We start from the raw sequence: 16,474 nt of genomic DNA on the forward strand, positions 1-16,474 counted from the left end.
ATGCCTTTCAGATTCAGCTTCGATCCACCAAGCGACCCCGCTTCGGTGGAGGCTTTTGCAAAGGCATGTCCAAACCCTCCGGGGTACCATGTGCAGTCACCCTGGGACAGACTGACGGCCGTCTCGACCTACGGGCCCTCGGGTTCCGAGGAAGATGACGAGCCCGACTCCTGTTGGGATTTCTCCGGGCATGGTAACCCTAGTGCCATGCGGGACTTCATGACCGCATGTGACTACTACCTCTCTGATTGTTCCGATGGTAGCCACAGCCTCGGCGACGAGGACTGTGGCCCAAGTCGTGAATGTTTCCACGTCGATCTAGGGGGTCCCGGCGAAGGCAACCACCTTGGTATGCCGGAAAACGGCGATCCCCCTAGGCCTGCGCCTCACGTTGACATCCTTCGAGAGCTAGCTGTGGTCCTAGTCCCTGCGGGGGGTCAGGACGCACAGCTCGAGCAAATCCGCGAGATGCAGGCCAGGCTCGACGAGGAGGCAGGAACACTTGCGCAGCCTCGGCTGAACCTCGGACAGGAGTGGGCAGGCCGAGCTCCGGCCGGAGAAGCGTGTCATCTGGCCCAGGACGTCCAGCACCGCATCACCGACGATACCAGGCCAAGGCTGCCCCCGGCTTCCAGTGGGGTCGGCCAGAACCTGGTTGCAGCTGCGATACTACTCCGAGCAATGCCGGAACCCTCCACCACCGAGGGGCGGCGTATCCAGGGAGAGCTCAAGAACCTCCTAGAAGATGCCGCGGTCCGACGGGCCGAAAGCTCTGCTTCCCGAAGGCAGGGGTACCCCCCGGAGCATCACGCCGCGACTTCCGGATTCGTGCGAGAAGCCTCGGTCCACACCGAGCGCACGCGCAACACGGCGCCTGCGGCCCCGGGTCGCCTCGGCAACGAGCACCACCACCACAACCGTCGAGCCCACCTCGACGAAAGGGTGCGCCGAAGCTACCACCCCAGGCGTGGGGGACGCTACGACAGCGGGGAGGATCGGAGCCCCTCACCCGAACCACCCGGTCCGCAGGCTTTCAGCCGGGCCATACGACGGGCGCCGTTCCCGACCTGGTTCCGAACCCCGACTACCATCACAAAGTACTCAGGGGAGACGAGGCCGGAACTGTGGCTCGCGGACTACCGACTGGCCTGCCAGCTGGGTGGAACGGACGATGACAACCTCATCATCCGCAACCTCCCCCTGTTCCTCTCCGACACCGCTCGAGCCTGGCTGGAGCATCTGCCTCCGGGGCAGATCTCCAACTGGGACGAACTGGTCCAAGCCTTCGCCGGTAACTTCCAGGGCACGTACGTGTGCCCTGGGAACTCCTAGGATCTCCGAAGCTGCCGCCAGTAGCCGGGAGAGTCTCTCCAGGACTACATCCGGCGATTCTCGAAGCAGCGCACCGAGCTGCCCAACATCACCGATTTCGACGTCATCGGCACGTTCCTCGCCGGCACCACCTACCGCGACCTGGTGAGCAAGCTGGGTCGCAAGACCCCCACCAGGGCAAGCGAGCTGATGGACATCGCCACCAAGTTCGCCTCTGGCCAGGAGGCGGTTGAGGCCATCTTCCGGAAGGACAAGCAGCCCCAGGGCCGCCAGCCGAAAGACGTCCCCGAGCCATCCGCTCGGCGCGACACCAAGAAGAAGAACAAGAAGAAGTCGCAAGTGAAACGCGACGCCACTGACGCAGACCTTGTTGTCGCCGCTGAGTACAAGAACCCTCAGAAACCTCCTGGAGGTGCCAATCTCTTCGACAAGATGCTCAAGGAGCCGTGCCCCTATCATCAGGGGCCCGTCAAGCACACCCTTGAGGAGTGCGTCATGCTTCGGCGCCACTTTCATAAGGCCGGGCCACCGGCGGAAGGTGGCAGGGCCCACAACAACGACAAGAAGGAGGACCATAAGGCAGAGGAGTTTCCTGAGGTCCACGACTACTTCATGATCTACGGTGGGCAAGTGGCGAACGCCTCGGCTCGGCACCGCAAGCAAGAGCGTCGGGAGGTCTGCTCGGTAAAGGTGGCGACGCCAGTCTACCTAGACTGGTCCAACAAGCCCATCACCTTCGACCAGGGCGACCACCCCGACCGCGTGCCGAGCCCGGGGAAATATCCGCTCGTTGTCGACCCCGTCATCGGCAACATCAGGCTCACCAAGGTCCTCATGGATGGGGGCAGCAGCCTCAACATCATCTACGCCGAGACCCTCGGGCTCCTGCAGATCGATCTGTCCTCGATCCGGGCAGGCACGGCACCTTTTCACGGGATCATCCTCGGGAAACGCGTCCAACCCCTCGGACAACTCGATCTGCCCGTCTGCTTCGGGACTCCCTCCAACTTCCGAAGGGAAACCCTCACGTTCAATGTGGTCGGGTTCCGAGGAACCTACCACGCAGTGCTGGGGAGACCATGCTACGCCAAGTTCATGGCCGTCCCCAACTACACCTACCTCAAGCTCAAGATGCCGGGCACCAACGGGGTCATCACCGTCGGCCCCACGTACCGACACGTGTACGAATGCGACGTGGACTGCGTGGAGTACGCCGAGGCCCTCGCCGAATCTGAGGCCCTCATCGCCGACATGGAAAGCCTCCCCAAGGAGGTTCCAGATGCGAAGCGCCATGCCGGCAACTTCGAACTAGCAGAGGCGGTTAAATCCGTCCGTCTCGACCCCGACAACGACACCTCCAAGCAGATCCGGATCGGCTCCGAGCTCGACCCCAAATAGGAAGCAGTGCTCATCGACTTTCTCCGCGCAAACGCCGAGGTTTTTGCGTGGAGTCCCTCGGACATGCCGGGCATACCGAGGGAAGTCGCCGAGCACTCACTGGATATCCGAGCTGGAGCCCGACCCGTGAAGCAGCCTCTGCACCAATTCGACGAAGAAAAGCACAGAGCCATAGGCGAGGAGATCCACAAGCTGATGGCCGCAGGGTTCATCAAAGAGGTATTCCATCCCGAATGGCTTGCCAACCCTGTGCTTGTGAGAAAAAAAGGAGGGAAATGGCGGATGTGTGTAGACTACACTGGTCTAAACAAAGCATGTCCAAAGGTTCCCTACCCTTTGCCTCGCATCGACCAAATCGTGGATTCCACGCTAGGTGCGAAACCCTGTCGTTCCTCGATGCCTACTCAGGGTATCACCAAATCAGGATGAAAGAGTCCGACCAGCTCACGACTTTTTTCATCATACCTTTTGGCATGTACTGCTACGTCACTATGCCATTTGGTTTGAGGAATGCGGGTGCGACGTACCAAAGGTGCATGAACCACGTGTTCGGAGAGCACATTGGTCGAACCGTCGAGGCTTACGTCGATGACATCGTAGTCAAGACGAGGAAAGCCTCTGACCTCCTCTCTGACCTTGAAACGACATTCAAGTGTCTCAAGGCGAAAGGCGTAAAACTCAACCCCGAGAAGTGCATCTTCGGAGTCCCTCGAGGTATGCTCTTGGGGTTCATCGTCTCCGAGCGGGGCATCGAGGCCAACCCGGAAAAATCACGGCCATCACCAACATGGGGCTCATCAAGGACTTGAAAGGCGTACAGAGGGTCATGGGATGCCTTGCGGCCCTGAGCCGCTTCATCTTGCGCCTCGGCAAAAGAGGCCTACCTCTGTACCGCCTCTTAAGAAAGACCGAGTGCTTCACTTGGACCCCCGAGGCCGAGGAAGCCCTTGGGAACCTAAAGGCGCTCCTTACGAACGCACCCATCTTGGTGCCCCCCGCTGCCAGAGAAGCCCTCTTGATCTACATCGCCGCTACCACTCAGGTGGTCAGCGCCGCGATCGTGGTCGTGAGACAAGAAGAAGGGCATGTGTTGCCCGTCTAGAGGCCGGTCTACTTCATCAGTGAGGTACTGTCCGAGACCAAGATCCGCTACCCACAAATTCAGAAACTACTGTACGCGGTAATTCTGACGCGGCGAAAGTTGCGACACTACTTTGAGTCTCATCCGTTGACTGTGGTGTCATCCTTCCCCCTGGGGGAGATCATCCAGTGCCGAGAGGCCTCGGGTAGGATTGCGAAGTGGGCGGTGGAAATCATGGGCGAGACAATCTCGTTCGCCCCTCGGAAGGCCATCAAGTCCCAAGCCTTGGCGGACTTTGTGGCTGAATGGGCCGACACCCAGCTCCCGGCAGCTCTGATCCAACCGGAACTCTGGACCATGTTTTTCGATGGGTCGCTGATGAAAATAGGGGCGGGCGCGGGCCTGCTCTTCATCTCGCCCCTCGGGAAGCACCTCCGCTACGTACTGCGCCTCCATTTCCTGGCGTCCAACAACGTGGCTGAGTACGAGGCTCTGGTCAACGGGTTGCGCATCGCCCTCGAGCTAGGGGTCCGATGCCTCGACACTCGCAGTGACTCGCAGCTTGTCATCGACCAAGTCATGAAGAACTCCCACTGCCGCGACCCAAAGATGGAAGCCTACTATGACGAGGTTCGGCGCCTGGAAGACAAGTTCTATGGGCTCGAGGTCAACCACGTTGCCCGGCGGTACAACGAGACTGCGGACGAGCTGGCGAAGATAGCTTCGAGGCGAACAGCGGTTCCCCCGGACGTCTTCTCCCGAGACCTACATCAACACTCGGTCAAGACCTGCGACACGACCGAGCCTGAGGCACCCTCGGTTCAGCCTGAGGCGCCCTCGGCTCAACCCGAGGCACCCTTGGCCCCCGAGGGTGAGGCACTGCGCGTCGAGGGAGAGCGGAATGGGGTCACGCCTAATCGGAACTGGCAGACCCTGTACCTACAATATCTCCACCGAGGAGAGCTGCCCCTCGACCGAGCCGAAGCTCGGCGACTGGCGTGGCGCGCCAAGTCATTCGTCTTGCTGGGTGACGGGAAGGAGCTCTACCACTGCAGCCCCTCCGGCATCCTCCAGCGATGCATATCCATCGCCGAAGGCCAGGAGCTCTTACAGGAAATACACTCGGGGGCTTGCGGTCACCACGTAGCGCCTCGAGCCCTTGTTGGAAACGCTTTCCGACAAGGTTTCTACTGGCCGACCGCGGTGGCCGACGCCACTAGAATTGTCCGCACCTGCCAAGGGTGTCAGTTCTACGCAAGGCGGACGCACCTACCCGCTCAGGCTCTACAAACAATACCCATCACTTGGCCGTTTGCTGTGTGGGGTTTGGACCTCATCGGTCCCTTGCAGAAGGCGCCCGGGGGCTATACGCACCTGCTGGTCGTCATCGACAAATTCTCCAAGTGGATCGAAGTCCGACCCCTAAACAGCATCAGGTCCGAACAGGCGGTGGCATTCTTCACCAACATCATCCATCGCTTTGGGGTCCCGAACTCCATCATCACCGACAACGGCACCTAGTTCACCGGTAGAAAGTTCCTAAACTTCTGCGAGGATCACCACATCCGGGTGGACTGGGCCGCCGTGGCTCACCCCATGACGAATGGGCAGGTAGAGCATGCCAACGACATGATTCTGCAAGGACTCAAGCCGAGGATCTACAACGACCTCCACAAGTTCGGCAGGCGATGGATGAAGGAACTCCCTTTAGTGGTCTGGAGCCTGAGGACGACGCCAAGTCGAGCCACGGGTTTCACACCGTTCCTTCTAGTCTATGGGGCCGAGGCCATCTTGCCCATAGACTTAGAATACGGTTCCCCAAGGACGAGGGCCTATGACGACCGACGCAACCAGACCAACCGAGAAGACTCACTGGACCAGCTGGAAGAGGCTCGGGACATGACCTTACTACACTCGGCGCGGTATCAGCAGTCCCTGCGACGCTACCCCGCCCGAGGGGTTCAGTCCCGAGACCTCCAGGTGGGCGACTTGGTGCTTCAACTATGACAAGACGCCCAAGGGCGGCACAAGCTCACGCCTCCTTGGGAAGGGCCATTCATCATCGCCAAGGTTTTGAAGCCCGGGACATACAAGCTGGCCAATAGTCAAGGCGAGGTCTACAGCAACGCTTGGAACATCCGACATCTACGTCGTTTCTACCCTTAAGATGTTTTCAAGCTGTTCATATATCTCGTTCGCATATGAAGTCTAACCATCAAGGAAGGGTCAGCCTTGCCTCGGCAAAGCCCGACCCTCCCTCGGGGGCTAGAAGGGGCGAACCCCCTCTGCATCAAAATTTTCCTCAAAAAAAGTCTTTCGGCCAAAACATTTTTCGCGTTTTTTGACTACTTCGATGGTGGGATCCTGAAAACGACGGAGTACACGTAAGCAGGCAAGGCTGACCGAGCCGAGGGACTCCTACGCCTCCGGGATACGGATACCTCACTCATCACCTTCTGCGATAAGTAACTCGCGCTCGGATAAACGGTTCCGCTGACCGAACAAGTCTTAACGCTCGAAGACTCTTCTGCCGAAACAATTTTTCGTGCCATCTCGACCGTGTCGACAAAAGAATCCTACGAACGAGTAAGAGTACACGTAAGCGGCAAGGCCGTCCGAGCCGAGGGACTCCTACGCCTCCGGGATACGGATACCTCACTCATCACCTTCCGCGAGAAGTAACTCACGCTCGGATGAACGATTCTGCCACCGACAAGCAAGTCTTGATACTCGAAATAAGGGGAAAAAGAAAAGCAGCTTTACAACACGACGACAGTATGTTTGGGCCTCGGCAGCCGCAAAAAACACATGCATACTACAGGCGAACCGATCCTGCAGGCTCAAGTGTCGATGGGGAGGAAGCAGCAGCACCCTCGGCGTCAACTCCACCTTCGGCGAAGTCCGACCGAGCCTCGGACGGCAACACGGGCGAAGGATCTCCGAGGCCTAGGGGGCTACACCGAAGAACGACGTCAGCACCACGCCCGGGCCATCGCCGCTAGGGTCTCCTCCAAGAACCCGGCCCGAGCAGACGCCTCGGCCGGCCGCCCCGAAGCCTCAGCCAGCTGTCCCCCGAGGACACCAGCCCGGCTCATGGCCTCGGCAACCCGACTCCGGTGCCGGTCCTGCCAGTGGACGGCCCGGCCAGGCTCCGACCGACGAAGCTCCATTTTTCGAGCCAACTTCGCCTCTGTCCGTGCTGACACCGCTACCTCCGGCTCTGGCTCATCGCAGAGCGGCCAAGGGTTTCTTTGACTAAACAAGTGAAGCCTCGGGCGGCAAGGCCGACCGAGCCGAGGGATTCCTACGCCTCCGGGATACGGATACCTCACTCGTCACCTTCCGCACAGAGCAACTCACATTTGGTTAAACGGTTCGGCTAGCCGACAGGCGAGTCCCAGTGCTCGAAAATGAGGGAAAAAACATGGTATTACGCCCAAAAGTACCTACATGTGCAGGCCTCGACAGCCACAATGAACAAACACCGGCACTCAAGGTGCCATTACAAACGGAACTCCGGTTCCACCCCCGCAGATACGAACAACCCCCCACATTGGAGGGCCTGCGGGGCGACAAAACCCCTGGTGGCTCACCGACGCCCGCTCCGGTAGCAGCGACAACGACCCCGCTCCAAAGTGGCCAAATAGCAGCAGCGATGACCTCAGGGCGGACGTTGCTGCGACGAGCTCCTCGCCCACGCCCCCACTCGAGGGGCGAGGACAAGCAGAAGGCCGTAGAGTCGGAGGTCAGTCCGCGGGTGGCACCGACTATCCCGTCGGCAGAGAAACCTCTTCCGGCTGCCTCGGTGGGAGGTGGCACTAGAAGTAGCACCGGAGCCGCTCAGGCCGGGGAGCCGGGCACGCGGCAGTTGCCAGCGCCATGAACGGCGAACGCCCTTCCCCCGATCACTGAGGGAAGGAGCGGGCCGCAACCCGCGCGGAGATAGGCCCCAACTCGGCGCACTCCCCTCCCCATCATTGATGATGAACATCCTTGAAGCTGAGGGAGGGGCAGAGGCCGCAGCCCGGCTCGCTTCTCCCCACCATCGAACTGGTGGTCACCGTCTTGGGTGACCACCGGTGAGGGGATGCAGCCGGGCTGCCTGATGAAAATCCTTGAAGCCGAGCGATGGCTGAAAGGTACCAACTTCCACGAAGTTGCGTTCCTCCAACAACAGCAAGACGAAAGCGACGCAAGCACTCCCCATCCGGGGGCCCGGGAGGTGGAAGGACGCGACGCATGAGGAAAGTGCGAAGACATGGTTGCCGTCCAAGGGGGTCACCCTCCTTTTAAAGGCGACTCTCCCCACTTGCGTCCTCAGCCGTCGTGGACTGAGTCTTCTCCAACACGCTCCAAGGTCCTCCCCCTACGACGCGGGGGCTGGGTCCCACACGTCATGCAAGCTGGCCCAGGACAGAAGGAGCCAAACCGCCACGCGCGGAGCGCACAACGGCCCAACGGTTACAAGCGTTCCTCCACTATCGCCCGGACCAGCGGGTGAAAGGGCGGACCGCCATGCAGGCGGCATGCAACCGCACCAAGGGGGCGCACCCTTTCGACTTCGCCGCGTCCAGCTTGGAGGCCCAGGCCCACACGTCATGTAACCGGCGCGCCGGTTACTACGTGCGAGAAACTGCACCGCCACTCGCGCCAGTCCCGCGCCTCCTCGACTGTGGAACCGGTGCCGCAACTCGAGGCAACCTTGCGTGCGGCTCAGTAGTGCCAACCAGGAACGTCGGTCATGGGCCAGTCAGCCGCGGGAGAAGGGGCAATGGTCGATACTTTCAAAAATGGGCCGGCTGTAATGGCGATGGCAGGCGGGCGGAAGCAGCAGTCAAGTCGTCTGCAGGCTCACGTCCCCTCCTGGGACAGCAAGAGAGCCCTCTCCCACGGCGTGAAGACGACGCGCCCGTGTTCCGTTCCTCGAACGGCTCGCGCACGCACAACGGCTGCCCTGCGAACCACTCGTCCCGTCGCATTAACTCTGTGGCAGGGCAGGCGGCACCTTTGGCAGGCGAAGCAGGCGACGCTTCACCTTCGCCATAATGACCGCGTCAAAAAGGTATGCCACGACGTTCGATTTCGTATCCTTTTCCACTTCCTCTTTCTCTCTCTTGCCACAGGGACCGGGAAAGGGGATACTCCGAAAGGGATCCTTCTTCACGAAGGAAACGGGCCCCGAGCCCCCTTACTGATCAGAGGTTCGAAGGCTGGCCCCTCGGAAGGGTTCGACAGCCGCCTCAGAGCACTCGGGCTCCGTGCCCACTACTGATCAGAGGTTCGAAGGCTGGCCCCTCGGAAGGGTTCAACAGCCGCCTCAGGCCACTCGGGCTCCACGCTCACTACTGATCAGAGGTTCGAAGGCTGGCCCCTCGGAAGGGTTCAACAGCCGCCTCAGGCCACTCGGGCTCCGCGCCCACTACTGATCAGGGGTTCGTAGGCTGGCCCCCGAAGGGTTCGACAGCCGCCTCAGAGCAAGCAGAGCGAGGGATGACCCTGGGTACGTTCGATACATAACCAAGGCTCGGGCTACGCTCCCGAGGTACCCTAGGACATTTCCGAGACCAGCAAGAGCGATTTTCGTAACGAAATCCCACCAGAGGGAGGCATCGAGCCCTCGGACCCCATCAAAAGGGGACCGGGTCCGGCGAATCACCCGCAGGTACTTTTGGAGCGCGCCTCCGGGCCACTAGCCGACCCCTAACGAATGGGGCACGGGCGTCCACTCGGATTACCCGCTAGCAACTCACTGGAGACACCATGTTCGACGCCCTCCAAGGGCAACATGGCGCTTTCCCCCTCCTCCTTGCGGAAAGGCAACGCAGGGGCGTATGAAAAAAGCCGAGTCTATCCTTGACCGTCCTCTCGCTCTGTGCGGAGGCTCGGGGGATGCTCTCGCAAACCCGGCTCCGGCCAAACCGTTGATAGCGTCAACATACCAGCCCGAGAACTTGGGACTCGACTATGCACCCGGGCTACAGCCAGTTCGCATGAGGGAACAACTAGACCGGCCGAGCCATCGCGAAAGGCATTAAGACCTCGAAGGAGTCAAACCACTCCTCCGAGGCCTCGGGGGCTACACCCGGCGGGTGCGCTCGCGTGCACCCACTAGAACAAAATGCAACCGAGAAAGGCCGGTCCCCTTGCAAAAAAGTGTGAACAAAAGACTCCAAGCGAGTATTAACACTCCCTTCGAGGCTCGGGGGCTACTGTCAGGGACCATAATTAGGGGTACCCCCAAGACTCCTAATCTCAGCTGGTAAACCCCATCAGCACAAAGCTGCGAAGGCCTGATGGACGCGATTAAGGTCAAGGCTCAGTCCACTCAAGGGACACGATCTCGCCTCGCCCGAGCCCAGCCTCGGGCAAAGGCAGCCGACCCCGGAGGATTCACGTCTCGCCCGAGGGTCCCCTCAAGCAACGGACACACCTTCGGCTCGCCCGAGGCCCAGTCTTCGCAGAGAAGCAACCTTGGCCAGATCGCCACGCCAACCGACCGTATCGCAGGAGCATTTAATGCAAGGATCGCCTGACATCTTATCCTGACGCGCACTCCAGTCGACAAGGCCGAAGTGACCGCAGTCACTTCGCCGCTCCACTGATCGACCTGACAGGAATACAGCACCGCCTGCCCTGCTCCGACTGTCGTGCCACTCGCTAGAGTGAGGTCGACAGCGGCTAAGTCCAGCCTCGGGCGACATAGGAAGCTCCGCCTCGCCCGACCCCAGGGCTCGGCCCCCGTCTCGGCCTCGGAAGATGAACTCCGCCTCGCTCGACCCCAGGGCTCGGACTCAACCTCGACTCCGAAAGACGACGAACTCCGCCTCGCCCGACCCCAGGGCTCGGACTCAGCCTCGGCTCCGAAAGACGACGAACTCCGCCTCGCCCGACCCCAGGGCTCGGACTCGGCCTCGGCTCCGGAAGACGATGGACTCCGCCTCGCCCGACCCCAGGGCTCGGACTCAACCTCGACCTTGGAGGAATCGCCACCTCGCCCAAACTCGGGTCCGGACTGGCCATGTCGCCAGGGGGGCCATCATTACCCTACCCCTAGCTAGCTCAGGCTACGGGGAACAAGACCGGCGTCTCATCTGGCTCGCCCCAGTAAACAAGTAATGATGACGCCCCACGTGTTCCATGACGACGGCGGCTCTCAGCCCCTTACGGAAGCAAGGAGACGTCAACAAGGATTCGACAGCCCCGACAGCTGTACTTCCACAGGGCCCGAGCGCTCCTCCGACGGCCACGACATCACATGAACAAGGTGCCACAACCTCTCCGACCGCCACGACGGCATGTACTTAGGGCTCTAGCTCCTCTCTGCTAGACACGTTAGCACACTGCTACACCCCCATTGTATACCTGGATCCTCTCCTTACGCCTATAAAAGGAAGGTCCAGGGCTCTCGTACGGAGAGGTTGGCCGCGCGGGAGAACGGGCCGACGCGTAAGGCCCTCGCTCTCTCTCTCCCACTCCCGCGCGAACGCTTGTAACCCTCTACTGCAAGCGCATCCAGCCGCCCTGGGCGCAGGACAACACGAAGGCCGCGGTTTCCCCTCGCTGTTCTCCCCCCTTTGTGTCCCATCTCGCGCCGACCCATCTGGGCTGGGACACGCAGCGATAATTTACTCGTCGGTCTAGGGACCCCCCGGGTCGAAACACCGATATATATATATATATATATATATATATATATATATATATATATATATATATATAGATTCATCACCATCATAAATCTAGAAGTTGAGGCGTCCCTCCATATATATATGTAAAGGAGTCATTTCATTGTATTCAAAGTCAATCCATTGTTGAGTATTCAAAGTCAATCCGTTGTTGAGTGTAGCCAAAATTATTAAAACAAATCAATATCTATATTACCAAATATATCGACTGAAATATATACTTTTATGGTGCGTCTACCTGGTGCCATACAAATTTGATATCACCTACTGTTTACTACAAATTTTTGTCAGGCATAGAATGGTTTGATTTAGGACAAAATATAATATACTTCGTTTAGATTTGGAGTATAACATAGAGCAGCTCCAAGGGACTTGATATTCCCTACGATGTATTCTGATTTGAAGAATTCAATGCAAAATCGTCTTCCCAGTGGAGCTCGCTCCGCATGATGCTGGGCTTGTTTGGTTCAGTTTTTTTTGACCAGCTTTTCTGAAAATCTGGCTGTGAAGAAAATTTGGCTGTGGAGAGAATCTGAGTATCATTACGATTACGTGTGGAGAAAGATAAAGTTGTTCATAGGGCTCAGGATATAGAAAGTGACGGATTCCTACTATTATAACGACTCAACCGATTATGTGTTTATGTTGATTTTGAATGGTTTTTGTCCCAACGAATTTTATAGAAGCTGGCTGAAAAACTGAGCGTTTGGCAGTCCGCAGCAGCTTCTGGTGGCCAGAAGCTGCCAGAAGCCGAAACAAACAGCCACGCTGTCTCCCGAGCGCCATCGCCCAGGCCTCTGAATGTGGAAAATCTACTTTTTATTTATTTTGCTGTTTTAAGTAATATCCAAGTGACGCAATTCGAAACTTTTTGTTTACATGGATCCGTAGAGTTGCATGTTGTGTAGATTGTCTAACATCACTGGCTCCTTTTGTTTTCTCAATCACATTCTCTACGGGCTACGGCTACGCTAGCGCCACTAGTGTGCCGCCACATGGATTTGCTTTAGGGACTGCTGCTCGCAGTAAGCCAGGAGGTGCATCGCAGAGGCAAGAGGTGAAACCAAGCCAAAACAAAAAGGAAAAAGGGGTAAAGAAGCACGACGAGCAAGGCAGATACGAGATTGGCAGGCGTGCAGTAAAAAAAAAAACAAACAAACAGGGGAGGTAGAAAAAAAAGGGCCTTCCTTCAATCGTGAGGCATTCAATTGCCGGGAGAGGAGACCATGATCGCCCGACGGTGGTGTAGACGCGGGTGGCGCAGTAAAGCGACGGTAATCATCACCACCCCCTGCATTGTAAAAAGAGATATAGAAATAGAGAGAGAGAGAGAGAGGAGAGACTGTAAAAATAAAGAGAGAGTGAAGAAGAAGAAAAAAGGGGTGAAGAGGTGTGGCGCGTGATGATGAGCGAGGGAGGACCCGGAGCCGAGCCATCATTACGAATCTTGGGCCGGCTGAGGCCCATCATCATCATCATTTGAAGCCCCCCTAGCCGTACCCAGCTCGACCTCTTTCTCACTAACCATTCTGGCTCGGCCGGCCACCAGTGTCAAACCACTTGATAAAAAGTTGTCGACTAGCTAGACTACCTCCCCCCGCTCTAGAAAGTGGACGTGTGTGTGTGCGTGCGGTGGAAGGATGGAGTACAGTCGCCGGCGAGAAGCAGCGCACGTCGGGGGCCTCTCGAGATCTTGATGGCTTGAATTTCACAAGGAACGGGACAACAATTCCGGCATACTTTCAGCGTGCGGTGGCGCGCACAAGGAGAGGAGGAGGAAGAAGAAGTGTAGACGCGCGCGGCTGGGGCAGCCAGCAGCAGCGTCACGTGAGGGCAGGCCAGGCAGCCCACCTTGGCACACCCAGGCCTCATGATTAGCCACCATTTACGCCGCCCTGCCCTGCCCTGCCCTGCCCCCCCTCCTTATACGACCAAGCATCATAGCATCCCCTCTGTCCCTCTGGCTCAAGTTCAAAGGGGGTCATGAGGAGTGGCAGACTAGCGTCCCCGTCCCCCCCACCTTCTCGTACGTGCGGCGCGCCATGCCATTGCCGAGCGGGTCCGCAACCGCCCCCGCGCGTCGCCGCCGAGGCGAGGGAGATCGATCGCGGTCGCGCCTATAAATAAGCCCCACCACGCAGCACGCACCCAAGAAAAAAGCAGAGCAGTGGACTTGGCCAAGAAAAAAGCAGAGCAGTGGACTTGGCCATCGATCCTCCCAGCTGCCTGCCCCCACCAGCAATCTCCGCTGCCGGCCCCCCTTCTCCTTCTGCTAGTCGAGTGACCGACCGCGGCTTCCAACGGCGGAGGTGATCCTCTCGGTCTCGTCGCTTTTTTTCCATGGTGATGCATGCATGCGCTCAATTGGTTCCTGCATGCATGCACAATCATGGCTCCATCCATGCGTGTACATGTACATGTAGAACGCCTAGTGCTTCCCCTCCCCCTTTTTGTTCGTTTCTGCTTTACACAATCTGCTGCCCCCCAATGCCTTCGATATATTTTGAATATATATATGCCTTGGCAAGTGGCAACCAACCTTTTTATTTATTTATTTATTTATTTATTCAATAGAAGTTTCAGTATATATATCTACTGCTGCTCTGCTAGCATGCAATGCACCCTGTTCCATTTTGCATGGCCTTAACGATTTGGTCTGATGATACTCTGGAACATGGGCAGGCAAAGGCAAAGGCAAAGCGCGAGCGAGCATGGACAGACTGAACGCGAAGCTGTACCTGCAGAACTGCTTCATCATGAAGGAGAACGAGCGGCTGCGCAAGAAGGCGCTGCTGCTCAACCAGGAGAACCAGGCCCTGCTCACCGAGCTCAAGCAGCGGCGCATCGCCAAAACCAAAACGGCGGCGCCGCCCAACCACAGCGCCAACGGGAATGCGGCGGCGGCAGCAGGCCACCGCGCGCCGATCCCGGACCTCAATGCCGCCGCTCCGGGCCCGCGTGCAGCCGGCCACGAGAAGGCGGCGGCGGCGGCGTCGCCCAACAAGCCGAAGAAGGCGGTCGCCAACTGACGCGCGGCTTCATTAGTTAGTCAAAAGCTGCCTTGTAGTTATCTTTACCGGTTTGCCGCCAATTCTGGACGCATGTCAAGTCAAGAACGCCGCCTGCTTAGTTGTTTTAGCTAATGCATACTGGAGTTGCATTGCATGCCTAATGTAATGATCGAGACATATGCTGCTCTGCTCCCTTCTGGAGGGATATAGCTAGATCAGCTAGTGTGGTATATATACGTAGTTGGGTGTGTCTGCTGTATGACAGGCAGTGGTGCTTAAGGAGTGAGCTTCTTCTTCCCTGGGATCTTTAGGACAAGTAGAGCTTTCTGCTGCATGCTCCATGAGGATGTGCCAATCTAAAGCATGCATGGTGCTACCGTCTTTTTGCATGAAAAACTCGAGTACAGCGTAGGGTGGTGTCTAATAAGTGCAGTGCAAAAATATCAAATTGCTCAGCCACAAAGGAATGGAACTGACAATCATCAGGCCTGACAATTCAGAAGGCTAAGTGTTCACTTGAAATAGCCTCTTAGACTTGTACAAGTGGCATTCAGGCTCCATGAGACTACGTGACAATGCAGTAGTTTATAGGGACAGAATCACGGAACACTAAGTTTAGTCTAGTCGTTCGAATTGGTTTGTGGCTAGCTGCACCACACTTTTTCTAAGTTTAGTCGTTCGAATTGAAGAACTAACTTTAGATAGAAAAGTTAATCAAAGTGTAGTAAATTAGCTAGCGAACCAAACATACCTTAAATCTCCAACATAAGCATGTTACTCCGTTGACATGCCCATTAGTCAGAAGAAGAGACCAACCATCACCAGTTACCGGTCCCAAGCATCTCTCTGCCAAGTAAAAAAAATGAGTTTACTAGTGCATTGAGGACTAGTTTGACAACTCCATTTTCTCAATAAATTTCTATTTTTTCTAAGAAAAAATAAACTAATTTTCTTTAAAAAATAGAAATCCGGGTTATCAAACTAGCACTAAAATGTCTAAATTTCGCATGGTAGAACCGTAGAACCATCCAATCGGCTCACTGCTGGGCACCACTTCCAGTTGGAACCACAACAGAGGGAACAGAAATAGAGAAACAAACTGTATCATAGAGTGCCTGAATCAGTAGCCCTTGTTTTCTCTGCTACACAGCAGCACAGGCAAGAAGCATCACGGCCGTGCTTTTCCCCACATATATAGCCCAGAGTCCAGAGCTATTTGACACACCCACACTTCCTAGATGAAGATCACATCACTCTGGTCGGCTGTTCTCTTCCACAATTGTAACCAAACATAAGCCTGACAACCCGACGGGGAACCGTCCATCCAGCACTCACCGGAGGACGTGTCGACGTTGCTATGGTCCACAGACCAGCTTGCACAGGGAGTGTTCTGTTGGATTTAACTTGGCATAAACATGTGTTTTAAGTGACCATATGGATGAACTTTTAGACACGATCTAAACCTTGAAGTGGAAAATTATTGTCTTCATAGGGTCTGTTTGTTTTGGCTTATAGATTATATAATCTGGATATAATCTAGATTATAATCTAGATATATTATAATCTACATGTAGTTGTTTGGTAGTTTAGATTATATAAATGTAGATTATTCACAAGACAACAATACCCTTATTTATTTATTTGAGGTGAGAAAAAAAGGATGATATATATTGTAATTTCTATTTACATAACCATGGGTAGTGAGTCTTTTGCCAAAATAATCTCAAATAAGCTACTCTTGAGGAGATTATGAGATTATCATAATCTGGGGTTTAGGTTATATAATCTGAACCCATAATCTAGATGTTTGTTTACCTACTAGATTATTTGCGCTGAATTATATAATCTAGAGAGATTATAATCTGAAACAAACGGGGCCTTAGCAAATGGTTCTATAAGCTCTTGAATGAAGATGGACTATGGCAGAGTGTGATCAAGAGAAAATATTTAAATAATAAGATGGTACT

The 16,474-nt window shown here is 56.2% G+C and overlaps 1 protein-coding gene across 1 annotated transcript; it reads left to right on the plus strand.

Annotated features, from left to right (window-relative positions):
* The first annotated feature begins 13,662 nt into the window (after positions 1–13,662).
* Positions 13,663–14,783, plus strand: LOC100276735 (uncharacterized). The gene is made up of 2 exons (NM_001150452.2): positions 13,663–13,805; positions 14,179–14,783. The coding sequence occupies exon 2, from the start codon at positions 14,208–14,210 to the stop codon at positions 14,523–14,525; it is 318 nt and encodes a 105-aa protein (NP_001143924.2). The 5' UTR covers positions 13,663–13,805; positions 14,179–14,207; the 3' UTR covers positions 14,526–14,783.
* Positions 14,784–16,474: the final 1,691 nt, after the last annotated feature.

The sequence above is a fragment of the Zea mays genome, chromosome 10, assembly GCF_902167145.1.
Source record: "Zea mays cultivar B73 chromosome 10, Zm-B73-REFERENCE-NAM-5.0, whole genome shotgun sequence".
In the NCBI taxonomy this organism is placed as follows: Eukaryota; Viridiplantae; Streptophyta; class Magnoliopsida; order Poales; family Poaceae; genus Zea; species Zea mays.